The sequence below is a fragment of the Rhipicephalus microplus genome, chromosome 2, assembly GCF_043290135.1.
Source record: "Rhipicephalus microplus isolate Deutch F79 chromosome 2, USDA_Rmic, whole genome shotgun sequence".
Classification (NCBI taxonomy): Eukaryota; Metazoa; Arthropoda; class Arachnida; order Ixodida; family Ixodidae; genus Rhipicephalus; species Rhipicephalus microplus.
Genome location: NC_134701.1, coordinates 155,492,410 through 155,519,680, shown reverse-complemented (window position 1 = coordinate 155,519,680; position 27,271 = coordinate 155,492,410). Strand labels below are relative to the sequence as shown.

Here is a 27,271-nt window from a genome sequence, read left to right as displayed (position 1 = left end):
AGTTACATGGGACGTATGCACGCGAGCATGCTTTCTTTAGGCTTGCACATTTGAAGGGCGAACACGGCAAGAAACAGCTTGAATGGAGCTGCAGACCACATGGCTTGACAAATATTTAGCTGAGATCGAAGTGGCGCACCACTTGGTTTCGACCATTCTGTGGCAGAGAAAAATAAAAAAGGATCAATTTCACGCTCCACGTATTGTTAGGGAACCCTTAACCTACTCCCCCTCCTTCTTTCTGCCAGATCAAGGGGTCCCTTATTATTAAAGGTGCCACCAAAAAATCCTTGGCTTAGAAGCATTAGTATACAGAACCGTGAATATATTTATTATATGCACAAGCGGCGAGGTTAGCACGCTAAGCGACGAACGTGCTGTAGCATACTGCACATTGTCGCCACTACGGACTGGCAATAGAAGCATTTCTCGCATTTCTAAAATTCGTTCCATATGGATTCCCACAGCGCGACGGCTGAACCAGTTCGTGCGGTACTTCGAGCCGCTCTCGTACCCGCCCTACCAAGTGCATAGGGACCACGTGAGGCTCCGCAGGTCTATCAGCCAAGGGGCTCGGCACGACCGCCACCACGTCTACCTGCGCTTTCAAGGATTCAATAGGCAAGAAGGCGTAGCCCTATGTCTGCAGTGCCCCCATTTTAACTTTGTGATTTGATTGTGTGTCTTAAACCGCCTTGTTGCCAGACTCGTAGTTACGTAACCTTGGAGCACTTCATCCGTGCCTTGGAGGAACTATTTAGACCCACCATCGGTAGAAAGACAAATCATGAAAAGAGTACAGAACGCGGCGACGCGCTCTATTCCTGTGCTTTAAGCTTGTCGTGGTTCTTCGGCGTTTAAATAGTTTCTTCAATTTGTATTCTGAGAGTAGGGCCCGTATTCACAAACGCTCCTTCACTCAAGGGCTCCCCTCGACTTCACGAAGTCAAGGCGGAGCGTGCTCCTCCACTCAAGGAGCCGATGTGTTTCATGAACGCTACTCGAGGGCTCCTTCTCCAAGGGCCGACTCGAGAAACGCTCCTTCACTAGATTTGCGCAAGACGCATCTGGTAGCGAGGGTATGTGACAAAATACCACATTAAATAACAAAAATTTAGGTTGAAACACTTTGCATAAAATAAAAAATTGTCGATTGTCCTTAAATGTGTATACGGTGGAAGTATTATGTGAGATTTCAAATACTATAAGGTAGTTTCGATATCAGGCAGGCACCGTATTAGCCAAGCCACGCCAGAGCCGAAGCCGCCAGGCTTAGATGCCGGTTTTGCGAAGACTTGTTTGCACGCGTGAACGAAGTTTTGTTGCACCTCGTGTCGTGGTGCCATAGTGACGAACGGTGCAATGTCTTTCAACGATGACCGTTTCGTCGCGCGTGATGGCAGGAAGACCACCGCAACTCTGTTCGTGTTCACGCGTGAGGAGCGTGAACTGCTTGACAATCTGGTGACGCGGCACAAGGCAGTTATCGCAAACAAGAGAACTGACGCGCTCGCCAAGCGCGCTAAGGACAGTGCCTGGGAAAAGCTGACGAGCGAATACAACAGCCAACCAGGCATTCGTCGCGTTACGGTGGCACAGCTGCGTAAGTTGTGGGACAATGAAAAGTCCAAGTGGAAGAAGAAGCAGTCGGAGGAAAAGCGAAACTTGTATGCCACAGGTAAGTTTACGTTTGTTTACTACTGTAATCGGGGAGTTTCGAATAGCACTAAGTTAGCAGGCCTCGTGGGTGTAGCGTTTGCGTATGGGGGTCATATATGAGTTTTCAAATTGCGTCTCTTGCGTAAGCTATCCGAAAACGCCCTAATAAGAGCATAGGTTCCGCTCTGAATTATATGTCGTAAATAAATGTGTACCTGCAAGAATTGTGCGAATCATAGGCGTGCACAGGGTTCTCTTTCAGGGGAAGGGGGTGACGGTTTTTCGCTTGCAGAAACATTTTTTAAATAGCATCACGTCGTCACCGTTCTTTTTTTTTTTTGTCGGCAAAATCTTCCTGCACTTTTTTTCGCCACCGGGTGGCAAGTGTGTCATTTCATTATGAATGAAGAAATGCTTTTGCTCAGTTTGAACGTGCTTTGCACTCTATATACATATATATCATATATAAGTGCAAGTTTTGGTTTCTTTGTCAGTATTTCTGTCTATTTTTGCAGGACATAATTTTTTCTCGAACTTATATCACTGTACAGTTTTTTCTCTTAATTTCTTTTCTTGTATTTACTGATGTATATTTCTTTATTTACTTTGTACTAGCCCCTCTTACTCGATTCCGTATTGGGCTTTGTAAGGTATGATGAATAAATAAATGAATGAGTAGTAGTAGTAGTAGTACATTAAATAGTTATCTGTGTACCATAAATTTTCGCTGCCTATTTCTCTCGCATATGCGTTGTCTTCCTTAAGCACTTTCTTTGTGCTGTCACTTGAAATTTCAATGTATCCACGTAACAACATTTTCGCACCTTAGGGGGCGGGCCATCTACCTGCCGGCCAATGAGCCCCTCATTGGCGCTAGTTGGAGCGGCGGCATCACACATGGGGACACGGCTCCAGAACCCTTATGACAGCGATGGAGTCCACCTCAATCAGCCAGTGCTTTCTTTATCGCCGTCGCGTATTTTGGAGAGCATGCTCACTGGTAGCCAAGACAACACGGAAGAGCTGCTTGGTAAAAGACGAATGGGCAAAAACTGTCAGATGTAGCAACGGTCGTGCTGCTATATTGCATCAACGTTCTCATGTATACAATGTGGGAGGTGTTGCGTTTCAATGTTGTTTTGTTTTGTGACTAATGCCTCTGTTCCTACCATTTGCATATACAATTTACTAAAATTTACGTGTACAAATAATTCTCATTCTCATTACAAGAACATGCCATGTTGTTAACAGAAAGTAATGCTATGTAATAAGCCTGCTATTACTCTTTTAAAACGTTCCTAGCATAATTTGACGTGGTTCAGCAAGTACTTGTGTGACACATACGTTTCACATCATGGGTGGCCTTATAATAAGCCCAACTTTGGAATTGTATTTCAACTTTGCTTTTGTGTGCAGATGCCCTTTTCCCAGCGCCACTTCCCGGCAGCAAGAGGCTGACTAGCCCACGAGCTAGTACTCTTGATTTGCCAGGGATAGAATTCGCCAATAGAATCAATATTTTTGCTACAACTGAAGCTCATATTCGTGAAGGACAGTCACTGTCTTTATTGTGTTTGTGTCTGATACCGTATGCATGCACATGAAGTATCTGTCACCATGTGTGATTACTGGTAAGGGGCTTGTATGTTTGCAGTGTGACGGTGTTGCATGCCATCAGCTCACATTATTTATTTTCATATTTACAACTGTTATTATTTTTTATATTTCAATCACATACTGATTTGTTAAAAATGTTGAATGTTCACGTAGAAGCATGGAAACACACAAATATTTGTGCCTGTACCATAAAGAGGCTTTTCTGATTACGTCGCATGCTAGCAGAGCACCGGTTCTGCTTCTTTTGTATGTGCAGACTCTACCAATTTCATGCCATGGCCAGCTGTTGGAGTCACCAAGAGTTATGGGTTTGCCGACATCGGGAGCACAGGCGCTGGTAGTCATAAGGCCCAACTGCATGCAATTATAAAAGTGCTGGTGACATGGCTTCACGGGTTGTGTGACTTACATAAAACAGGAATATTGAAGATAAGTTATTTCTACAGTTTTATGTAAAATTAAGCCTGCCTTTTGCATGAAATATGTGGTTGACGTATATCACACACTTCAGAAAAAGGATGTGGGTAAAGTTACTTTAAATAAAATGCTTCTGAGGTATTCCGCAGTAAAGCTCTCTTAGCTACTGCCATAGCGATATTCAGGTTCGACAGAGCAGTATTATGAATTATGTGTGCAAGTAACAGGCCGGGCATGACCCGGATAAATTTGCACACTTCTCTTTTACTTGCAGGCCTGATGCGTGATATAAAACGTTCATGTATTTATACTTGCAGCAGCATCTAACAGGCATGCTGACACTGCTTACACGTGTTACGTTTCCCTACCTTATGCAATTGTATTGTGTGTGTGCAGACGAGACAGTTCAGCCACAACTGCGATCGAGCGAGGGTGCTGGTTCCCCAGGACCTCAGACTACACAGCCACCCACGGAAGGTGCTTGCGCAAGCTGTCCCTCTCACACCTTGGCAGTAGTTGCTCCTGGAAACGAGGAGTCGCGAACAGCAGCAGCAGCTCCTGAAGAAAATGGAGAAAATTTGGTTGGTGCAGGAGGACGCCAACGGCCGAAATCAACGCGAAGCCGCCTAGCAGCCATAGAGCGTGTGCTCGCCCCAGAAGCTGCGGCCCGAATGGAGGCACTAAAAACTGATGAGCAGCGCAAGGCACAGCTGCATGCCCTAGAGCTGCGCTTGCGTAAGCTGCAGCTCTTGCACCAACGAAAAATGCACAAGATGCAAGTACAGCGGGAGCAGGAGCTGCATAAAATGCAAGTGCAGCTGTTGGAGCAGCAGCTGGAGCAGCAAAAATGGCGCTTCAACATCGAGCGCCAGAAGCTCCTTTTTGAGTTACAGGAATTTTCGCTGTTTAGCAGCAGCAGCGCATAGAAACCCAGTCGGAACAAAAATAAAGCACGTGTGCAATCTCACACACCTGATGCTTTTATTTAAAATACATCTGCAACAGCTCCATGTGTGATAAAAAATTGTTATTGTTGCGAGTCAGCAAGGATGAAAAGAAAACCTGAAACGTGACAAATTCAGGAACTTTTCAGCATGCTCTCGCATGTGAACATGCATAGATTTCCCAATCTGAGGTTGTTGGTCTACTCAAAAGAACATGTTACACAATTTATTCATTAGGCGAGGTAAATGCACGAGTAATCAGCCACATTCGGCATCGAGATCCGAGTAGGGTGTCGGCTTGGTTCGCCACATCAGGCTGCTGCCGCCTTAAGTGTTGTGGGATAATCACAGGTGGTGGTTCTGCATCTTGCCTTAGGACTGCAAGGTTGTGTAGGGCAGCACAGGCCGTTGTAATGACTGCGGAGCGCTCCGCCAAGTTTTGTAGCCCCATGTCTAAACACGGGAAGCGACGTTTCCACACGCCAAAGGCCCGCTCGATGGTGTTTCTAGTGTGCATGTGAGCTGCTTGATACCTATGCAAAGAAATCAATGTTGTATTACTGTATGAACTTACACTTATTAAACGATACACTTAAGTATTATAGCCAGGCCGCTAGTCAAAACTGTTGCTGCTAATATGCCGATTCTATTGTAACGTGGGATATATTCAGGGCACAAAAAAACGATACATGTACCACGCTTATTGTAATTAAAGACTTCAGGCGCGATAGGTAGCACACAGGTACACGTTTCGTTCTGGAGATGAAAGTTAAAGGGTTATACAGGTGTACTAACCGGCTCTCAGAGCTGTCCGGTGGCGGGTCAGCCATCGGGATCATGGGGAAAGACGTGCAGGGGTATCCAGCATCGCCAAGTAGGAGACCCGGTACTCGTTTTTTATCGTACAGAACGCGTGCACGACTGTTTTCGAAAGTACGACTGTCATGCACTGATCCCGGCTAGCTCGAAATGACGTCGTATAATTGTAGCTTTGGCCCTGCAATCACCTATTGAAAATGCAATACATGTTATACTGTGTTTTTGTGGTGAAGCAGCCGTCTACTACGAACGTACTTAATGCCTGCATGATCTTGTTTCAGTGCAGTAGTATTCACTTTTGTTCCAGAGTGCAAAGTTAGTCATCAAAATTTAAAGCTATTCCATTTGTGGGCCAATATCAGCTGCATTCACGGGACAGGCATCATCGCAGACGAAACACTCATGCAATATATGTGACGCTATTCGGATCGCTCCACAGCCAGCACTCGCACGAGAGGGGTGAATTACCACTGCGACCAAAAACTTCAGTCCCCCCCTTTCATTCCCCCCCCCTAGCATTGCAAATGGGACCTGGGCCTGCTCACTCATCTCGCGAATTGCTTAGCGCGGACTGAAAGAGGACCGCGAGATAACATGTGATGTTTGGTGTTGTAGCAAGCAATCCGTGGGTTTAAATCGCGATTTGGTCTTTCTTGTGAATACAGCTTTACTGGGTTGCAAACAAGCTAAACGAAATAATAAAAAAAACGCCGCGTTGTTACAATAGCATGCACGGGGTTTTTAATCGAATTATCTACCATTAAGTTGTTTTTGTTAATATGCAGTTTATGGAATGCCTTGTGCAATGTTTATGTTGAATTACTACATTTTAGAAGTACTGCAATGCTTTCAACGTTAGCAGCGAAGAATGAGCAAGTTACCTGAACATTTATGGAGAAGTACCCTTTCCGGTTGCGGTAAACTTCGCCATTCGGCCCACCAGGTGATATGATACGGACGTGGGTGCAATCTATGCACCCTGTCACACCGGGAAACTCGGCGATCCGGTAGAATTCCACCATCGTCTCACGGCACCTGTCATCAGGGTTAGGGAAATTCCCGACAGCCGGGAACAAGTGCTTCGCGATCAGCCGTGACACACGTTCGATGACGCGGCTCACCGTCGGCTGAGACACATTCACCAAGTCGCTCATCACTACTTGAAAAGTACCCGCTCCATAAAAACGCAGCGTAATCAGAAGCTGCATCACAGGTGGAAGAGGGTGGCCACAATTGCTGCAGCTCTCCTCAAATGGCAAGCACTCAAGTAGCTTCTTCACGCTGCTCTTGGTGAAGCGATAGCGCGCGAGAAATTCACTGTCTGTGAAGTGCTCCATGGGGTTCAACCGGTCTCTCAATTGTTGGCGTGGTATGCTTACACAGTCCTCTACGTCGCCAAACAGCTCGTCGACGCGGGGAACATAATCGACGAACGACGCGTGGTCCGCCATGATACTTGGCTCGAGGGATGATTCAAGGTAGCTCGATCGCTTCCTTGGAAATCTCGAGGAAACGCCCAAGATTTTCTCAAGTGAAGGAAGCGTTTCAAGTGAAGGGCGGTTTGTGAATGGAAAAACGCCACTCAAGGAGCGTTTCGAGTGAAGGGTCGATTGGATTGGATTGGATAAACTTTTATTTGGTCCTCCAAAACACAGATCACTGTGTTGCGGGCAGCTCCCACGTGGAAACTGAGATGCCAAGCTCCTCAGCCGCCTCGCGGGCTTGGTGGACAGCCCAGAGCTGACATGCCAAGGACGAGCTGCGGATTGCCGCCTCCCATCTGGCAGAGGTGATGTTCGATATATGAGCGAATTTGGTGCACTGCCAGAGTGTTCTAATGAAGCTATTTCCTCACAATGTGGACAAAGATTACTTGGGTATAGGTCAGGGTACATGATGTGTAACATTTTCAAAGTAGGGTACATCCGCGTTTGCAAAAGCCTTAATGTAAGTGCTTGGGGCCGGGTTAGATTTTTGTGAGGTGCAGGGAAAATCCTTCTAGACAGGTAGAATGTTTAGTGAGCTCGTTATATGTTGTAAGAATTTCCCAGTTATCCCCTTCACCGGCAGAACGCATCCCCGGGGAGGCGCGGCTGGAGAGTTCTCGTGCCGCCTCGTGTGCTGCTTCATTGAGATTGGGAGGGGAATCGTTGACTTGCCCAAGGTGAGCTGGGAACCAACTCAGAAGATGATGCGTTATGTTCTTGCCTTGCAGTATTCTGAGCGTTTGTTCAGAGACCGTCCCCTTGGCGAACGCCCGTAGTGCTGCCATGGAATCACTGTAGACGACTTCAATGTTATCCATCTTGAGTGCTAAGGCGATGGCCACCTGTTCCGCAATGATTGGGTCTTTCGTCCTGACCGTCGCTGAGTTGACGACATGGCCAGCCCCATCGACCACCACTGCCACAAACGCTTTCCCATTGGCGTAGGAAGCCGCGTCAACAAATACGACCCTTCGTTCCTCGTTTGAGACTTGACGAAGTATAGTCCTGGCCCTCGCTACTCTTCTTCCGACGTTGTGGACTAAAAGGTCGAGTCGAGGAGCGTTTGGGAATACGGGCCTAGGACTTCTTGCGAAATATTGAACGCGTTTCACAACAATTTTATGAAAGTTGACGTATGCTGTTTACCTAGCTGAGTGAGTGAAACAACTTTATTGACGATTCGGCATAAAGGGGGAAGGGGTAGGGGGATTAAAGCGAGACACTAGCGCGCTCGGACGTCCCGGAGCAGCAACCTACTCGCGTCAAACCCGTGGGGGCGCCGCTTTCAGCCGCTGGCGTTCCAGGATGCTAAGCACGTGCTGGACCCCGTCTCTTTGATTGCCTGGCTCTCGGCTGATAATTTTGCTGCTTATGGCAGTTGGCATTACTTCTTGGTTACCCGGCGGTTGTGCACAGTCCCAAATGAGGTGTCTCTGGGTGGCTCGCGCCTTCTTGCAGTGTTGGCATACATCAGTGGTGTAAACCTCCGGGCAAACGTGCTTTGCCCAGATGGGGGTCCATATTGCTTGTACTTGCAGCTGTTGTAGTGTGGCTGCTTCTCTGCGTTGTAGGTCTCGGTCAGGCGGTGGGTAGAGACGTCTGCTCGTTCTGTACCACTGCAGAATGTCGGCGTAGGTTGTGATAAAATACTCTCCGTCTTCGGCATCGGGTCGTTGCGGCTCCGAGGAATGCGTTGACAGAGACCCGCGGCTAGTTAGCGCGTGTGCCTCCGTATCTGCCTCCTCGTTGCGGTTCGGGCCCACGTCCAGCTCCCCGGCGTGCGCAGGGAACCACTTGATGGTAATGTTGGTTTCCGGTCTTGCTATAGTTGAACATACTCTTGCAGTGGTTCCATGGACGTTGTTTGTAGCAAAGTTGGCTATTGCCGTCTTCGAGTCGCTGAGGACCGTGCGGCAATCCGGGATCGCTAGTGCCAGTGCGATTGCAAACTCCTCGGCTTGCGTGGGCGACTTGCACCATATGCTTCCCGACGTTGTGAGTACTCCAGTGTCTGCTGCGATGACTGCTGCTGCGTACGCGTTTGGCCGGTGGGGATACTTCGCCACGTCCACGTAGTACGCGCGCGGATCGTTGGCGTGACCTTTTGTGAGGGCCTTGGCTCTCGCCGTTCTTCTTTCTTGGTGCACTTGTGGATGCATGTGCTTCGGTAAGGGTGGAACCCCCAGTCTTTGGAGAACGTCCCGGGGTAGCTGCTTTGCTACCTCCGGAGTCGTCGCTGGCGCGTTGATTCCGATGCGCTGTAGTATCGTTCTTCCCGTCCTGGTCTGGGACAAGCGGTGATACTGCGCCGTTCGCTGGGCTTCTGCGATTTATTCCAGCGTGTTGTGAACGCCCAACGCGAGCATGCGTTCTGTGTTGGTGTGGGGGTATAAGCCCAGGGCCGTCTTGTACGCCTTTCTGATCATCGCGTCAATCTTGATCTTCTCCGCCGCTTTCCAATCGTGGAACGACGCTGCGTAAGAGATGTGGCTGACTGCAAACGACTGGGTGAATCGTAGTAGACTGTCTTCTCGCATGCCCTGGTACCGCGTGGTCACCTTCTTGAGTAGGCGGGTGGCCAGCGAGAGCTTTGCGTGGAGCTTCTGTACCGTCACGTTGTTGCGGTTCAAGTCCTGGAGGTGCAGCCCCAAAACTCTGAGCGTCTGAACGTGCGGTATCGGCGTTCCGTCTTGGGTTACCACGTTGATGTTCTGCGTTGTCGGGCGTCGCGCACTTCGCGGTGAGATCACTAGCAGTTCCGACTTGGTTGGTGAACATTTGAGTCCGGTGGGTCGTAGGTGTTCTTCTACGGCGGCGACGGCTTCTTGTAGGGCTGCCTCGATCTGGCTGTCGCTTCCTCCCGTTGACCACAGCGTGATGTCGTCCTCGTAGATCGTTGTTTTGATGTTTCTAACGCGTTCCAATCTTCTTGCAACACCTATCATGACAAGGTTGAACAACAGAGGGGAGATCACCGAGCCCTGCGGTGTCCCCGTGCTCCCCAGCTGCTTGAGCGGTAGTTGTAGTTCTCCTGCCACAAGCCGCGTGGTGCGGTTGGTCAGGAAATCTTTGATGTAAGCGAACGTCCTCTCCCCCATGTTGAAGTGGGACACCTGCCGAAGGACGGCCGAGTGGTGTACGTTGTCGAATGCTCCCTGGAGATCCAGTCCGAGCACCGCTCTGTTACCCAACGTGGGAAAGTGTCTGTCCACGATTTCGTTCTTGAGCAACAGCATGGCGTCCTGTGTACACAGTTTGGCCCGGAACCCCAGCATTGTATGTGGATATATGTTGGATTCTTCCAAATAACGTTGCCATCTGTTGAGTAGGACGTGTTCAAGCACCTTGCCCACGCACGACGTTAGAGAGACGGGTCTCAGGTTGTCTATGCTGGGTGGTTTGCTCGGTTTGGGGATCAGGACCATTTTCACGGTCTTCCATTGTTGCGGTAGCTTGCCCGTCCGCCAGCACTGGTTGTAGTACTTGGTGAGGGCTTCGATTGCCGTGTCGTTCAAGTTCCTCAATGCCTTGTTGGTGACGTGGTCCGGTCCGGATGCTGATTTACAGTTGATTGTTTGTAGAACCGCTTGCACTTCCCATTCTTCGATGTCGGCATCTAGTCTCTCGTTGGTTGCCCCTTCGTAGCTGGGGTGTGGGTCCGTTGGCGTTACGGGGAGATACTTGGCGTCCAGGCGTCGTTGCACCTCAGCCTCTCCCATTTCTTTGACGGCTTTGTGAATTGTCTTGTTCAGCATGCAATGCTGAGCTCCCTTGGTTGTCTGATCGTTGAGCAAGTGGCGCAGCAGGCGCCATGTCTTGCTTTTGTGTAGTTGACCGTCCGCTTCTTGACACACCGCGTGCCACTGCTGTCTGTAGAGGACTGCGCTGTGATGCTCGATGACTCTGTTAAGTCGTGCTATACGTTTGCGTAGCTTTCTGTTGTGGCGTTGACGTTTCCAGCGCCGTATCAGCGAGTTGCGGGGTTCCATGAGGTGCGCTGGTCTGCTGTCCAGCATCGTAGCCTCCGGCTCCGCTTCTACCGTCTGAGTGGCGTCTTTGGTCGTGGCGTTCAACATGTTGGTCCATGCTTCTATGTTTTCAATGGTTTCCGTCACGTTGTCTTCTAATTTCTTTCTGTACTCGTGCCAGTTGATGATTTGCTGTTGCTGTGCTCTTTGCGTGTTGTCTGCGATGGGTATGGTAATTTCGAGTATGCAGTGGTCACTTCCCAACGTCTCCCCGGTGTTCCGCCACGTGACTCCACGCAGTGCTGAGGCCGTGCTTATGAAAGCGAGGTCCGGGTTTGTGTCTCGCTGCGACGACGTTCCGTTTCTCGTAGGTGCGTTGGGGTCGTTTAGCAATTGGTAACCTGCGTCCATTGTTTCGTCGTAGAGACTGTGGCCCTTCGCCGTCGTGTATGGATACCCCCATGCCGTATGTTGAGCGTTGAAGTCTCCACACAGTAGGGTTACGTTGGAGCCCGCGAGCTGTTGCGCTTTGTGCACAAGGGTGCGGAATTTTTGCTGGAAGTGCTTCGGATTGCTGTACACGTTGATTATAAAAGTGCTTTCACGGCGCTTACGCTTCCCGGTGACGATTTCAACCGTGCTGTGCTCGATGGTGCCGTTGGGTAGCAGCTCGTGATCTATTGAAGTTAGATTCTTTTTTACCAAGGGGCAGACCCCCTGCCCTGCGCCTTTCCCAACTGTTCGTGAGCTGGGGGGCTTCGCAAAGGATCTGTACCCCGGTAACATCGGTGGGGTTTCACTGTGCGTCTCTTGTAGTATTATAACGTCGGGTCTCTTGGTGCTTTGTTTTATGTACTGTTGTAACGATGCTTTTCTCCCCTGTATGCCGTTGGGATTCCATTGCCATATGACGAGATGATGCTGTTGTGTCTGTGCTCTGTTTCTGTGGTTAGCGGTGCCTGTTGCCGTTGTCCCGTCCATTATTGCGGTTGGGTGAAGGCCTGTTGGGGGATAAGTCCTGACGCCGTCAGCGCGTGTATTAGTGCATCCAACTTAGTCTGTATTCCTTGTATGGTAGACTGCATGCCATGTACGGGTGTCACCAATGTGTCGCGTGCGTTGGTAGCATCGAGGCGATCGTTAGTAGCTTTGATGACTTGGCTTAGGGTTTCGTAGTTGGCTTTCATGGTCTGTTCTAGTCGATCTTGACGTTCTTCTAGGCTGTTCAGCCTAGCGTTGACTCTTCGTTCACGTGCGTATTCGAGCGCTTGCTTCTTGGGTGCCGGTTCGCTTGTCCAGCAACGTCGATCGTATCGGGTTCTGCGCTGTTAGCTTCCGTAGTAACTGGGACTTGTACCTCCATGGCTGAGTTTGTGTTGTTTTACTTTGGCGTTGGGGGTCTTGGTTGACTCTGCGGCGGCGACAGTGGCGGTGGCGGAGTCACCTGTTGTTGCTGCTGCTGCTGCTGTGCGTTGATGAGTTGGTTCAACTTAGCGTTCATCTCTTGCATTTGAGCTCTGTTCAGCGATGCATCGCTTGAGCTGGTCATCTTCATTGCGTAGTGACTGGATGGTGTTGTCCTTTGCTTCAGCTACATGGTTGAGCGGATTGCGGTTCGCCGCTTGCGGGTTGATTGCTTGGGCCCCATTTATCACATTGCCCGGTCGCTGCTGGTTGCGGTTGTAATTCATGTTTTCGCTGCGCTTGCCGTCGGTGCTTCTGCCGCGGCTCGCCGATTGTCTCCTGCTTTTGTCCCGCTTCCTCGAGCGGCTGCGTCTTCTCTTTGATAGAGGCGCCTCGTTCTGTTGTTGCGGTGGCAGCTGCGGGAAGTCTTGCGACGAAAACGTTGACGCCGCGTTTCTGCGCTCCCATCTGCGCTGAGTAACTACGAAGGGCATCTTGTACTTGTTCGTACAGACTTCCGTGCCCGTGGCGTGGGCTCCGTTACACAGTTTGCAACGTGGCTTGCACAGCGCCGCGTGGTCTGCCGTCGGGTTAGGCGCGCCACACGCAAAGCAGATCTTGGTTTCCGGCGAGGGGCATACATCGGCTCGATGGCCGATTTTGCCGCATGTCTTGCATACGTTGTAGTGTTGTCTGTATAATCCACACTTTACTATAATGGAGCCATACATTATGTAGTTGGGAACCTCTGTTCCTGCGAACAAAATGACGATCGAGGTAGTGTTTCCAATCCTGTGTGCTTCGAGGGCCTGCGGGTTTGCTTGGTTAACAATATTCTCGTGCAGATCTTCGGCAGTGTTCTATATATACTGCGATGCCAAGGATTACTCCTTTCACTGTGCCGTGAGGCGCGGTGCAGTAGGCATGCGTTTTGTAGCTACGGCCCCTAATGTACAGAGAGCGTACGCTTGCGTAGTAACGTGCTCGTTCTTCATCGGACGTGCTGATCACGATGATGTTCTGCGTGGGATTAATACAGATCGTATCTGCTTTCGCCGTGGTTTTGGGAACGTTGGCTGCCGTTGTGACTGCGGACATTACGATGTCAGCTTCCAGTTTTGCTAAGAATAGCCCTCCTCTCGGTCGTATTACAATCGTCTGCTCTTCCCGCGGCAAATTCAGCGGCATGCGGGACGCTTTAGTAATTCTCGCTACCATGCGTTTTGCTTGAGCTTCAATAAATTGCGGAGTTGGCTTGCTGCTTTGGGTAACTTCGTTAAGCTGGGGCTTATTAAGTCGTTGGCTTACTTGTTTTCCGGAGATTTTCCATCCCGCGATGTCGCTTGGGTGTGTCGTTGCCACGCACCGCGACTGTGGTGCGGCCGGTGCTGCGTAGCACCTCTTGGTCGTTGATCGTGTCGGTGGTCATAGTGTCATTGCCGCCAGCACAAAAGTCCATGTCTTCCGTAGAAAGGGCCGCGAAATGGTTGTGGGAAACGGCGTTGAGCGGCGATGAGGCCGAGGCCATCTTCGGCGATGAGGAGTCGAGCGTCGAGCCGGGCTGGGCGGCCGACGCAGCTGCGCGCCCCGGCCGTACTCGTGCTAAGCCTAGGCGTGGTCCGCTAGGCCTAGCGTCGTAGAAGTGAAGAAAACGTCAAAAATTGACGAAAGGTCCGGTTGGCCGGACCAAAAATAGTATCAATCGAGTCCAGATATGTTCACGGACACTGCAGTGATGATATCCAATCGATTGGAAGCAATTAAGGCGGCACAATTAGCGAAAACTGCGGAGCTCATTCGGAGCACGTCTGCTCAGCTCGGCGACCGTAGCGCCCCCCTACCTGGCTTAGACGCTCCAACAGATGTCCTTCGGAGTTTTAAATGCGAAGCATTTCTTAGCGAGCTTAGTCACGCCGGCAATGCCACGCCAGGCACCGATCTGCCTGGCATATGCTCGCAGGTGCGCGCCTCGCTGCGTTGCTTTGACGCATGCGCGTTTGAGCACGTCCGGCGTCCCTCCGTCACGAAGCAAGGCAGACGCAGTGCTGTCTAGGTAACATCGTCGGCGCGAAATGCAGCGTGTCGCATTTCGCGCCAGTTGCCGCCTGGCCTTGCCGACAGACGCTGGTCGCACGTAGCGTCAGACCATGGTTCTGTTCCAATTCTTAGACAGCACGTAGACAGTCCACGCAGACTGCTTAGAAGACAGCACCGAGCCCATGCTGTCCGACCATTGGAACAAGTCTGGACGGCTTTTACGTGACGATGCGCTACTACGCGTCGAGAAGAGAAAGCGAGAATAAACAAACGTAACAGTTGTATTTTCTAGCTTATTTCGTGTTTAAATCGAAAACAAATAAACCTTACTCACATTGAGCGTCTAGGGAAGCGTCTGCTTGAGTGCAGTCGACCATTTCGGTGAGATCTTATCTATCTGAGTGATTCGCTGAGCCGCCATCTTGCTTAGACAGCATGCAAAGTAGCCTGCATCGTGTTTGTCTACGACGAATCTTCTCGAAGCTGTCTATTTTGCCGGCTACGTGGGAATTGGAATTGGACTTAAGATGGCCGCCGTCCATTTAGCTGTCTATTTAGCTGTCTACAGGAAGTATGGGAACACACCCTATAAAGTGCTCGAGGTTTGCTAGCGTATACTATAGCGTCGCTGGGCCCAGCGTGCGCGCGCATCAACGCTACGTGCGCTCGCCGCCGTTTCGCTAGCTCCACATATACGAAGGTTAGTATTGCATAAATAACACGTCCGAATATGATAATAATGATATGCGTGTCATGTAAAACATGACTACATGCTAAGCTGATTACGCGCTCGCGGCCACTTCACTAGTTACCCATATACCGAATTCGGTATCACGTCGCATGAATGGACGACGAATGCAAATGACACGTTCAAGCATGATAATCATGACATGCGTGTCATGTCAAACATGACTACATGCTACGCTCATAGCACGCTCGCGGACGTTTTGCTAGCTCCACATATACCACATTTGGTATCAGGGGACGTCAATAGATTACGAAGGTAAATTACATGTCGAAACGTGACAGTCATCACATGGAAGTCATATACGGCATAATTTACCTCCGCCTCGTAACGTCGTGCTGATCTTAAAGGGACATACCAACCTCCTTCATTCGTGCTTCGCATGTCATCGATTCCCACTGTACGGGGGATCTGCCAATTTTTTTTTTTGACAAAGAATCACGTACTTGTAAGCCAGTGCCTTTGTCTTCTCAAACACCGAATTCCACCAATTCTGTGAAGAAAAAGATATGGAGGCTTCAATCAAAATTTTTCTCTCAACTTTCAGTAAAAGTATGAGTGTTCTCATAAATGATGCAGACTTCACTCAGGCCCCGCCGCGGTGGTCTAGTGGCTAAGGTACTCGGCTGCTGACCCGCAGGGCGCGGGTTCGAATCTCGGCTGCGGCGGCTGCATTTCCGATGGAGGCGGAAATGTTGTAGGCCCGTGTGCTCAGATTTGGGTGCACGTTAAAGAACCCCAGGTGGTCTAAATTTCAGGAGCCCTCCACTACGGCGTCTCTCATAATCATATAGTGGTTTTGGGACGTTAAACACCACATATCAATCAATCAATCAATCAACTTCACTCAGGTTAGTTGATCAATTAGTCTTTCATGTACTCGTGTAGAAAAAATGGGAGATTGTTCTGAATAAAGACTTAATGCGGGATAATACTTTTGATGGATTATTTAGTGTAATGAATAAACGAGTAAACACTGAAAATTTCATGACGTCATGGCAATATGGCATTTAACAACAGCGCCGCTTCTTCGTTTGTCTCATACCCTCCCCTTTCTTTTGTTTGCCTAGTAGGCATTTGGTCATGAGTATTGCCGCTTTGAAATTGCAGACGCGTTAACTGTTAGACGGGTGTGGCGACCACTGCGCACAAACCTGCGCAGCCTCCGCTCGTCATTGGTCAGCCCGGCGTGATACGGCCAATCGCTGCAACACGCTTCCGATAAGGAACAGTGCCTCCGAAGCTTCACTGGAGGGTTACGTCCCCAATGGTGGCCGTAAAACCCAAGCTGCCAAGCTCGGTTTGATGATTGCTCCATTACCTCAGACGAGCGTAGCGTCAGCATGCTCGATTCGATGCTGTTGTTGTGGGTAGAATAAACAGCTATGTTGGGATCCGTGTTTCTGTCGACACGGTAACCCGACAGAGGACCTGAAAAGCGCTCTCAGCGTGATCGGAAAATTTGGGCGATGGTTATAGTCTAAGTTCTTGAGAATACGCCAGGCAAACATTAAAGCGCGGCAGGTGGCCTGGAGTTTAAAAATTCTCACTCAGCAGGAAATCATTCCCTCTTCGTTGACGAATGATGCCATGACCCCAAATGACCGCGCAATAAATGCAAGGTCCACGTACATTGCTGATTTGAGTATTGCGAGCTCTGGGGTTACCGTGGCTGCCGCGGGATGCCGCCACGTGCCGGAGCAGTGCACCGCACTGAAAGCATGACTAAAGGTAAGCCGTGCCTTCCACAGACAGGCACAGAACTTGAAGGAACACTATAGAGAGCAAAAGAATTTTTCATGTATTAGTTAACTGCAATTTAACGGTCCCGAAAATGCCATTCTTACACATGGCGTCTAGTAAGCGAGAAAGCGTTCGAAAATAAAATGAGGGTGGTGGCGCCACCTTGAGATTACCGCCCGAAACACTGCGACGTAAGAAATCTTGAAGGCGTCTACTGGGTTCTACCTGCTCCCAATAGATGAAAAATGAAGCAAATTGGCGTCTGTGTGTGCATAAGACTTGGCGTATGAAGTTTGAAAAATTCTATAGAGCCAATGCCACGAAACTACTAAAAACACCTTTGGGAACTTCTGACGTCACGCTCGAAGATTTTGGCGTGAAGTTCAACTGAACTTGAACCTTAATTTTCGCCGCTAATAATAAACTTATGATAGTGAAATATGTGGCCTTAAATTTGTCCGAGTGCAGTTTGTCAATCTGAATCAAGTCATTGTTCCTCTTTAGGGTTCCTTTAATTAAAGTCCGGAGGGACACTACCCGGAAACGGTAGGGCAACGGTCCGCTCCCACGTTGGGACCGGTAGGCGTCGTGGTCCTTCTGGACAGCCCTTAGAGGTTCTGAGCTCTTGAGCGCAGAGCTCCATTTTTATTCGGTCGAGCGCTGAGAATTCTGCAATGAAGTGCACTGCCAGAGCATGTGGTTTCACCTAGACGTAGTGCAACAATCTTGGCATGTTAAATCAATGTCTTCAATGAGTTGGCTGTGGGAATTAAAAGTGGCACATGACCTGGTTTGAAGCAAGATGTTTTTGCCCTACAGAACTTCCTGTGAGGAAGGGGGAACACCTTTCTATCAAGCTTGTAATATTCAGTCATTTGGTGGAAAGTCAGAAGAACGTCTTTAAAAACCGCTACGTTAGAGTCTTAAGATTCCCCAGGCTGCCCAACACAGTGAGTAACTTCGCGAGCTCGGGCCTGGGTGATCTCGTTCAGTAAAACTTCCTTTGCGCCTAGTTCGTTCATAATCATAGAGGCACTTTTGCAGCGCAAACACAGACATACTACAAAAAAATAGACGAAACACGCAAGCGCTGACTATCAACTGACTTTATTTCGGTAATAGTCAAGGCAGCCTCAGCGCACATGCGCCACGCAATCGACAAAAATCACACACAAAATTGTAGTCAGAGTTGAAAAATGAACCAGAGAATTACATACGCAATGAAATGAGCTCAAACTTAGATGCGTGCAGGGACAGCGACGGGTCATTTATGCGAAGATAAGCACTTTTTTCTGATATGATAAGCTTCCAAAGCCGGCAGCGCATGCTTGCTGTTGCTCCTGCCAAGGATCGACGTCCCTTCAACTTTTACAATTGAAGAAATCGTTAATACGAAGATACTACGAAAACAGAAGTGCCCTAAGGGCGCCACAAAGCCATATGTCACTCTTTGCTACTATTTGACGGACTGTACCAATTTTTGCGGCAGTCGATTCGCGAGTCGATTGGCCCTTTTAATGAAGCCACTTGACCATTACATAGAAACGTGTGGCAGGGCCCCTTCATTATACAAGCACATGTAACTGTATCATGCTAGGGCGTGGGCAAAAAAAAATTGACTACGAGAAGACGACGATGACGCCCCAAACACAAGACGGTTGCGTCTGTTGTGGTTCGCGTCTGTCTAAATGCCTTCAGGCGAAATATATAGTTCTCGCAGCAACGACGTATGTCTGCCTGTTCGCACGAATTTGTTACCTGAAATACGACTGATGGCTCTCGCTTCCCGATTTTAGCGGCCGTCAAATGTGCCGTTGTTGAACACCATTAAACGAAGCTTACCGAGCAAAGGAAGCAACAACTGCACAAAGCATGGCGCCGTGTGTCCCGCGAATCAGCGCCCTCGCTCAACAATCTGCCTTTTCCCTTTTTTTCTGTGCTGCCCTCTGGCGTTTTGGTAGGGATCGGTCGGAACCGGGAGAACTAGCATTTCTGGAACGAAGGCCTCCGAGACCCTGAGGCGTTTCGCGACTATTAGGTTAGACAAAGGCGCATGCACCGCAGAATCGTTGTAAAGGCGGATTGGCGTCCCGCTGTCCGCATTTATCTTCGTATTGCCGGCGCTGAAGTCACGAGACAAAATTTGCAATCCGGACATGGTCTGGATGCGCGCGCGCTCGCCGCCTTGTCTCGCCAACCGGCGATGACCAGGAGCGAACAAACCGACTCTGCGCATGTCTATTGCTATGACGACGCACGTACGTGCGAGGAAGGAGAGGAAATTCACGTTGCCTCAGCTTTACGGTCAAAAACAAGTGTAACATCGTGGTGAGGGTTTGTAGCGGGGTGAGTAATGCTATCGCTCTAAAATGCAGCTTTAATTTGTGCTAATGCTCTGAGACCGTACTTATACGAAAGGTAGCTTGCACGTTCGCAGCAGAGTGGCCAGTTGCACTTGTGATAAGCGTACTAGAGCTTCTTTTTTTTTTTTTTTTGCTGAGGCGCTTGTAGAAGTTTGCAGCCGCTGATCGCCTTTTCGGGCTCATTTGCGTTCTTCGGCAGGTATAGTTTTTCAGCAAACATTAAGTTCACCCGTAGCGCGTTTGTCGTTCACTATAACGCGTTTGTCGATGCCGTTGAGTAGTTGAGCGTTGAAGTGAAACCTACGCTGGGGAATCGACAAGTAACGCTAATCATGCACTGGTAAACGTGTATTAAACCAAATGAAAACTGCACTGGCTAGGCAAGGTTAAAAAGTTAATACGTGGTTTCGTTCGCAGTAGCGCATATTGTCGCGGGTGCTAAATAATGATAGATTTTTTTTCAACTCCACTTGTATAGGAATAAAATATAATGAAAAATATATTTCAATACTAGGACAATAATTAGGTTTTCGCTTTTTCTGGGGTTATTCTTCGCGAAAGTCATGCCACTTTTTTAGAGGGGGGGGGGGGGCTTTTTTGTGATGATTTCAGCTTAAATGTACCTAATAACTCTGGTTCGCAGGCTGTTCCATTTGAAGCTCAGGCCGGACACGTCTGCCTTTCACAACGATCTCGTGGTAGAGACGTCACTGCTTGGCCGAATCAAGCCGGAAATTGGCCACATATACAGCGGAGAACTTGTTGGTAAGTTGGACTCCATATTTCAGTTATCTTATCCTAATAAAGATTTCACTAATCAGTTTGCAACCATTAATAGCTGTCTGGGCCAAAAGGGCTGCTGCCTGTGAGCCAGCCTCAGGACCGCGCCTTCTGGGGGAACAAACTTGATTTCCCCCTATAATCAGGTGCTTGGTAGCCGACAGTGTCCCTTGCGCCATAAGACCCCGAATATCATCATTCATATGCACCGAAGAACGTCATATTTATTTATTTATTTATTTATTCATTTATTCATGATACCCTACAGGCCCCAGAGGAGCATTGAGTAGGGGGGGTTACAGAAAAATCACAATACATAAAGCATAAAAAGAAATATATCGAAGAAAACAAAGAAAATTGCACAATGGAAGGGAGAAGAACAAACACTATAAGCAAATGCAGCAAAATACAAAATGAAAAAAATGATAAAGCATCTTTATACAAAATCAAGAGAACGTATAAATTTGCAGTAGCTCACGAAATTTGGCCGGATCTCTCAAAGAAACAATTTCATCCGGAAGGCTATTCCAAACTGCGATGGCGCGTGGCAATGCAGAATTATTGAATGACTGTGTGTTGCCGAAGATGCGTCTAAAACTGAGATGATTATGAAGTCGACTAGATGTACGCGAAGGAATGTCAAGCGATAGACGACTGGTCCACGAGTTGTAGTAGTACTTATGGAGGAGGCATAGACGGGTGACAGAGCGGCGGGAATCCAAGTTAGTAAGGGCAATATCGCGTTTGATTTGGGTGATGCTGGAGTGGCGGTTATACATTGAAGTGATGAAGCGGGCTGCACGATTTTGGATGGATTCCACTTTATCTATTAGGTATTGTTGATGCGGAGACCAGATCGATGAAGCGTATTCCAGCTGAGGACGTACAAACGTTTGGTAGGCCTGCTGCCGAATGGTAGATGGGGAATGATGCAGATTCCGGCGCAAGAATCCCAGAGTTCTGTTTGCTTTCGCGCATATCTTGTCGATGTGAGTACACCAGGCAAGATTAGTACAAAGATGGACACCAAGGTATTTGTATGTAGATGAACGGGGAATTACAGCTGAACAGATAGAGTAAGAAAAGTTAAAAACCGATTTCTTACGGGTGAAAGAAAGTACGCAGCACTTAAATGTGTTAAGCGTCATTTGCCAACGGTCACACCACTGATTTATTAAGTCGAGGTCCTTTTGTAAATGCACGTGGTCTTCTTCAGAGTTAATAGTTCTGTACACTACGCAGTCATCCGCGAAAAGACGAATTGAGGAAGAAATTTTACAAGGCAAATCATTAATATAAATCAGAAAAAGAAGAGGGCCTAATACACTGCCCTGGGGCACACCTGATGAAACAAATGAAGTAGACGAGCTGAAGTTATTGACAAATGTAAACTTCTGTCGATTTGACAAAAAAATTTCTAAGCCAAGATAATGTTGATGAGTCGAGTTTATGTGCAGACAGCTTAGCTATTAGGCGACAATAGGCAACTCTGTGAAATGCTTTCGCATAGTCTAAAAAGATGCAGTCAACAATTTTATTACTATTCATTCCGTTGTGTAAATCAGACGTAAATTCTAATAGCTGAGTATCACAAGATAACGCTTTCCGAAAACCATGCAGATTTAGAAAGAAGAAGTTATTTGACTCAAGATGGCTGTATATATGAGAGGTGATGATGTGTTCAAGCAGCTTGCAACAGATGCATGTTAGCGAAATGGGGCGGTAGTTACCGGGTGTGTGTTTGCTACCATCCTTGAATATCGGAATAACCTTTGCTATCTTCCAGTCAGTGGGAAGTTGACCAGAAGATAAAGACTGTTGAAAAATGTGGCATAAAATTTGACTGGAGGAAGCGGATGTGCTTTTAAGTACCTTGGAATTAATATTGTCAACACCACACGATGTAGACAGCTTTAGACCGTGTATAAGTTTAGATATGCCTTCAACAGTAACATTGATAAGAGACATGAAGCAGTACTCATGATCGGGGACACATGGAACTGAAGAAAAGTCTTCATTAGTAAAAACTGAGCAAAAAAAAAACGAATTGAAGGTTGAAGCACACTCAGATGCAGAGACAGGAACATTATCGGTTATGTAATGTAACAATGCCACTGCCACGGTTAGGCGAAATGGCACGCCAAAACTTTTTAGGGTTAGTCAGTAAAAGTGAAGACAGGTCGGCGGAAAAATATTTATTTTTCGCTTCGCTAATCGCAAGACAATAAGATTTTAAACAGTTTTTATACATAGACCATGACTTAGGAGATGATAACCTTTTAGCTGAAGCATATAACCTTTTCTTTTTATTTCTGAGCGATCTAAGCGATTTACTAAACCAAGGGTTGGATTTGTCGTTAGAGATTGTTATTAGTGGAACATATTTATCTATGAGGAGCGCTATAATGTTTCTAAAGGAATTCCAGTTATCCTGAACAGACCTGTTGGTGAATGAGGAAGAAATGTATTGTGTAGGAAGACATCAAGTTCAGAGTTCATTAGATCGTAATTTGCCTTGCTATAATCCTTGATTACCTTGCGCTGAACACCCGGAAATTTTAGTGGAATAATAATTGAAAACTGTAGAAGGTTGTGGTCGCTAAAACCCTCTAATTGCACAATTGTACCTATGGTATGTGGCTCTGTTGTCAGAATAAAATCTAAAATATTAGTATCGCGAGTGGGCTCTGAGACAAGCTGGGTGAAATTAAAGTCAAGACATAGTTCGATGAATTCACTTGACGTACTGTTCGAAGAAGACGTGTGAGACCAATTAATATCAGGAAAATTAAAATCACCGAATAAGTAAATTTTTCTGGTGGGAAACAGGTCAAGAGCCCTGGAAATACTTCTGTGAAGTTCAGGCACAAAAAGGCAGTCAGAGGACGGAGGGCGATAGCATACGCCCATCAATAATTTTCCAGCTAAGGTAGGACAGGCGACCCAGACTATATCGAGGGGAGTGTCAGTATCGACAAGGAAGGAAGATATAGTTCGTTTGATGGCTAACAGCACGCCACCACCCCTTTTATGTGCCCGGTCATGGCGATAAATGGAGTACTGATTTGAAGCATTATATAGCTCAGTGTCGCATACGTCAGCGTGAACCCAAGTCTCGGTTAGCAATAGAATATCTGATTTACTGTCCTCGAGATATGAATCAAGCAAGACACGTTTCGGTAACAAACTGCGAATATTAGTAAATGATACTGAAAGTGAAGGAGAACATGAAGTAGACGGCTGCTGATGGGTCGGGCCATGTATGGGTCGGGCCATGTGTTTGTGACTCCCACACTGTCTGTTCTGTTTTCAAAGCAGTTTCAAACTGCTTCACACAGCAGTGCACAGCAGGGCCATATGCGTGTGCAGGGTTCCCCTTCCAGAAAGGCGAAGGCTCATTGCAGCACCCCCTCCCCCGCCTTGCCACGTCGCAGAACCATCCTTCCTGTTCCGTCAATATATAGGGCTTACTTTGCGCCCCTCGAGGCTCCCGAGTCGCAGCCCCCTTCCCTATTTAGTCAATATGGAGTTTTAGGATAGAGCATGCAAAGCTTTGCGTACGCTATTCGTTGCGGTTGCTGCCACTGTTTCTTGCGTCATAACGCTAACCGACGGTAGCGATTGCGGTCCGTAGGAGAAAATCCGAAATAGCATGAAGAGACAAACGCCTTCGATAAAAAACTTAAAAGGTGTTAATGTGGTAGAAAAATCATTCATAACCTGCATGTATAACAGGCAGAACAGAACGTGTCTCCAGATCGAGCCGCGCGTGAATGCCGCAACTTCGTAGGAAGTTGCAACAACCTGCCCCGCGCAAAACAAAGATCGTGAAAGCTGGGGAACTTCCGAAGGGCATAGAGGAGCTTGGCAGGTCGTTGTAGATACGTTTAGTCTACAAGTATGATGGTACATGATCTTAATTCTTTATCACCTACCAGCGTGGAATTCGGTAAATCTGGCTAGCTTCCACAGTCGGTGCGGTTGTATAGGCTGTCTTCAGGAAGTACGACATCTTTAATGTTCACTTCTTCAGTTGGTTTTTGCTGAAGCTTGAGATGACAGAGTTCTTGAAAGTATTCCCTTTCCCATCGTTGCCAAAGGTCCTCTAGATTGCCCTGTCTCTGCTTTCATCATCGGTTAAGTTGGCGCGATGTCACTGAGGGCAACTCGGATGACTTCGGTCTTGGAATCGAGACGAGCCATTTTCCAGTGACGAAATGCGCTGGTGTGAGGGGTTCTGGATCTCGGGCTTAACTGTTAGCGTACCTGATTGGCCTGCAGTTTATAACGGCCTCAACTTTCGTTAAAATCGTGACAAGTTCGTTCTTCGTGAGGCTTCGCAGTCCGATGGTCATCTTCAAGGCTAGTTTGACAGACCTGACTAGCAGCCGCTCACAGAATCCTCCCCACCATGGTGCTCGCTCGACGATAAACTTTCACTCAATCTTGCTCCGGTGTCGTCCGGTGTCGTCTAGAGAAAGATAGGTATTACGCAGAGGTGACGCCGTGGAGGGCTTCTCACCTCTTCGTATCGCCCTTTATTTCTTCCAAAAATGCTCCTGCTTTGATTTGGCGCAACCAGTTCATCGCAGCGCCAGCTATTTCGTGGGAGGTGAGAAATTCTGTTGCACTGCTCTCAGGCTTTAGCTTGCTGACGAATCGCAAGACCCAGGCAGTGATCCGGTGTAAACGATTGATTGAACTCTAATTAGCGACATGAATTGAATTCGATTGCGCTAAGTGGGATCCCTAATAGTCAGTGCTTCGTGCTTCGTGGTCTTATACGCGGCGTGGTTCTCTGTCCTTTTTGTTCTAGGGGTTTGAAGCTACTCTTTCTGCGGCCAGTATTCGGTGCCTTTAATTAGCCACTTTAATTAGCCACGTAGTACTATGCCACCACCATTCGGAAGATACAAGCTGCTCGGCATTTGATCTTCTGGGGATCGTATCTGCAGGGTTTCCCTTCCCTGGGCAGTGTTTTTGCAACTTTATGTTGTTAGCAGCTTGAATCTCGTTGGCTGTGGCCTCTTATCCAGAGAAGTGCTATCACTGAATCTGTCCACAGGTTCACGCTGCTGAAGGAGTCAGGAATGGACGTCTTGACGTGCTTGTATAATCTTGATGCGATTAAGCAAGCTCGAAGCTCCAATCTGGCCGAGGGTAATTCTTTGAGTGGGGCTATGCAAGCCTTGCAAAAAAAAAAAAACATTGGGGAATAAGCTCGTTCGTCAATATCGAAGGCGACCGCGCGATAATCGGATGGGCTTGAATCTCAAACATGAGAAGCGTGCTGTTTTTTAGCTGTGGCGTGAAATAATGCAGCTAGAAAACGAAAAAACTCATTCTTGACTTGCTGGTCAACCATGCAAAATCAAACGTGTTTCCAGGAATCAAGCCGCGCGTGAATGCCACAACTTATTCATCGAAAACTCCCTAGTGCTTACTCTGCGCCCGCCCACTTGGATGAGTAGATGGGCGCACCCCCTCTCCTTTCTCACGCCTATGACAGTGATTTTTCTCGATCACGGACAACACCGGTGTTAGCGCCCCGCCACGGTGTTCTAGTGGCTAAGGTACTCGGCTGCTGACCCGCAGGTCGCGGGATCGAATCCCGGCTGTTGCGGCTGCATTTCCGATGGAGGCGAAAATGTTGTAGGCCCGTGTGCTCAGATTTGGGTGCACGTTAAAGAACCCCAGGTGGTCAACATTTCCGGAGCCCTCCACTACGGCGTCTCTCATAATCAAATAGTGGTTTAGGTACGTCAAATCTCACAAATCAATCAATCAATCAACACCGGTGTTAGATGCCAAGCATCTCTTGTGCGGGTCTATTTCATGTGGCGTCGGCATGCGTACTTACACTACGCCTACGAAACTTCTTCCCCCTCCTGTATAAGCTCCGCCCTTTCGCCTCGCAACGCCGACGCAGCGCCCGTTCGCAGGGGGTGTCGGCTGACCTACGCTCACTCCGCCTCTCTTCTAGACATTCCTCTCCGAAGTGTTTATACCGCCATTGCGCATGCGCGTCGCCTCCTTCTCTCTCCCATCTCCCGTGCTCCCCCTCTCTTGCCTCGCATCGCCGGCAGCGTCTGCTAGCGAGTTTCTTGATCGAAAAAAATGACCCCACCCTCCGAAGGGAATCGTGAGGAACTGCGAATGAATTCTTCGTGTCCAGAGAGGGTACTGTTGCCGTCAGACATCCTCCTTCACCAACTCCTGCCATCGCCCTGAGAGGCACCTAGCCAGCGAAATGAAAGAGTGAGGCGCAGGGAGCAGAGAGAGAGCGAATGGCGAGAGAAAGAGCGGTGAAGCACGGCACCTACCCTCTCCTACACTCTGTCGCGCCACATGCTCCGGTTGCTAGGGGCGAGGATAAGAACGCGCGCTTGCAGCTGTTGCTATGAGAGAAGGAGTGAGAGCGAATAGAAAACACCTGCCGGTGCGCGGACACCGCCAGATGCCAGACATAGCCCGACTAATAAATGCAGGCGCATATTAAAAAAATGGCCACGCACAGTGGAAATCAATGATATGCGAGGCACGAAGGAGAAATCTTCATAAGTCAGTCTAAAATCAGCACAACATTACGAGGTGAAGGTAAATCATGCCGTACATGACGTCCGTGTCATGATTATCATATTTGGATGTGTCCTTTACCTTCGCCATCTATTCACGTCACGTGATACCAAATTTAGTATATGTGGAGCCAGTGAAACAGCCGCGAGCACGCCATGAGCGTGATATGTTGTCATGTTCTTACATGACACGCGTGTCAAAATGATCATGTTTGCACCAGTCATATATTTCGTCATCCATTGACGTACCGTACGTAACACCAAATTCGGTATATGTGGAGCTAGCAAAATGGCCGCGAGCGCATCGTGAAGGGCCCAATATACTCCAATTCAGCGTTGACGCGCACGCACGCTGGGCACAGCGACGCTACGTTAGCCAGACGCGGGCACTCTATAGTCTGACGCTAGGCGCGACCAGTGTCCATCGGCGCGGCCCGACGGCAACCGGCGCGAAATGCGACATGCTGCATTTTGAGGCGATGCGTTACCCAGACAACACTGCATCTCCCTATTTTCGTTACGGGGGGGGGGGGGGGGGGACGCCGGGCGCGATGAAACGCGCATGCGTCTAAGCAATGCAGCGCGGCGCGTGCCTGCGAGTATATGGCAGGACCTGCGCCTGGCGTGGCAACGCTGGCGTGACGTACGGAATAAACGCCGGCGAGCACGCGCACCGCGTCACGTCGAGATGAATTGGCGCTTTGACTGTGGCA

At 48.5% G+C, this 27,271-nt stretch overlaps 3 protein-coding genes across 5 annotated transcripts in view; 2 read left to right on the top strand and 1 right to left on the bottom strand.

Moving 5' to 3' along the window:
* The first annotated feature begins 1,270 nt into the window (after window positions 1-1,270).
* On the top strand, window positions 1,271-4,662 carry LOC119170665 (uncharacterized). 3 transcript variants are annotated; one of them, XM_075886931.1, is made up of 4 exons: window positions 1,271-1,678; window positions 2,489-2,689; window positions 3,533-3,613; window positions 4,090-4,662. In XM_075886931.1, the coding sequence occupies exons 1-4, from the start codon at window positions 1,363-1,365 to the stop codon at window positions 4,617-4,619; spliced, it is 1,128 nt and encodes a 375-aa protein (XP_075743046.1). In that variant the 5' UTR covers window positions 1,271-1,362; the 3' UTR covers window positions 4,620-4,662. The 3 variants fall into 3 exon arrangements, with proteins under 3 accessions (XP_075743046.1, XP_075743048.1, XP_075743047.1); XM_075886933.1 differs by lacking the exon at window positions 2,489-2,689; XM_075886932.1 differs by lacking the exon at window positions 3,533-3,613.
* A 1,325-nt stretch (window positions 4,663-5,987) lies between these two features.
* Window positions 5,988-7,381, bottom strand: LOC119169700 (uncharacterized). Its single transcript, XM_075886934.1, has one exon. It carries the CDS (start codon window positions 7,379-7,381, stop codon window positions 6,266-6,268), a length of 1,116 nt encoding a protein of 371 aa, XP_075743049.1. The 3' UTR covers window positions 5,988-6,265.
* A 9,398-nt stretch (window positions 7,382-16,779) lies between these two features.
* Window positions 16,780-27,271, top strand: part of LOC119169701 (disintegrin and metalloproteinase domain-containing protein 10) — a 52,956-nt gene continuing 42,464 nt past the window's right edge. The window contains exon 1 of the mRNA XM_075885610.1: window positions 16,780-16,828. Within this exon, the coding sequence (XP_075741725.1) occupies window positions 16,780-16,828 (49 nt within the window). The remainder of the gene's footprint in view (window positions 16,829-27,271) is intronic.

What these genes read in the sequence shown, in the direction of transcription:
- LOC119170665 (XM_075886931.1), top strand. Translation starts at nt 1,363, where the DNA reads ATGTCTTTCAACGATGACCGTTTCGTCGCGCGTGATGGCAGGAAGACC. An exon ending in CAACACGGAAGAGCTGCTTG is followed by an intron (nt 2,690 to 3,532) that starts GTAAAAGACGAA and finishes TTGTATGTGCAG; the next exon opens with ACTCTACCAATTTCATGCCA. An exon ending in CATCGGGAGCACAGGCGCTG is followed by an intron (nt 3,614 to 4,089) that starts GTAGTCATAAGG and finishes GTGTGTGTGCAG; the next exon opens with ACGAGACAGTTCAGCCACAA.
- LOC119169700 (XM_075886934.1), bottom strand. Translation starts at nt 7,381, where the DNA reads ATGTACCCTACTTTGAAAATGTTACACATCATGTACCCTGACCTATAC.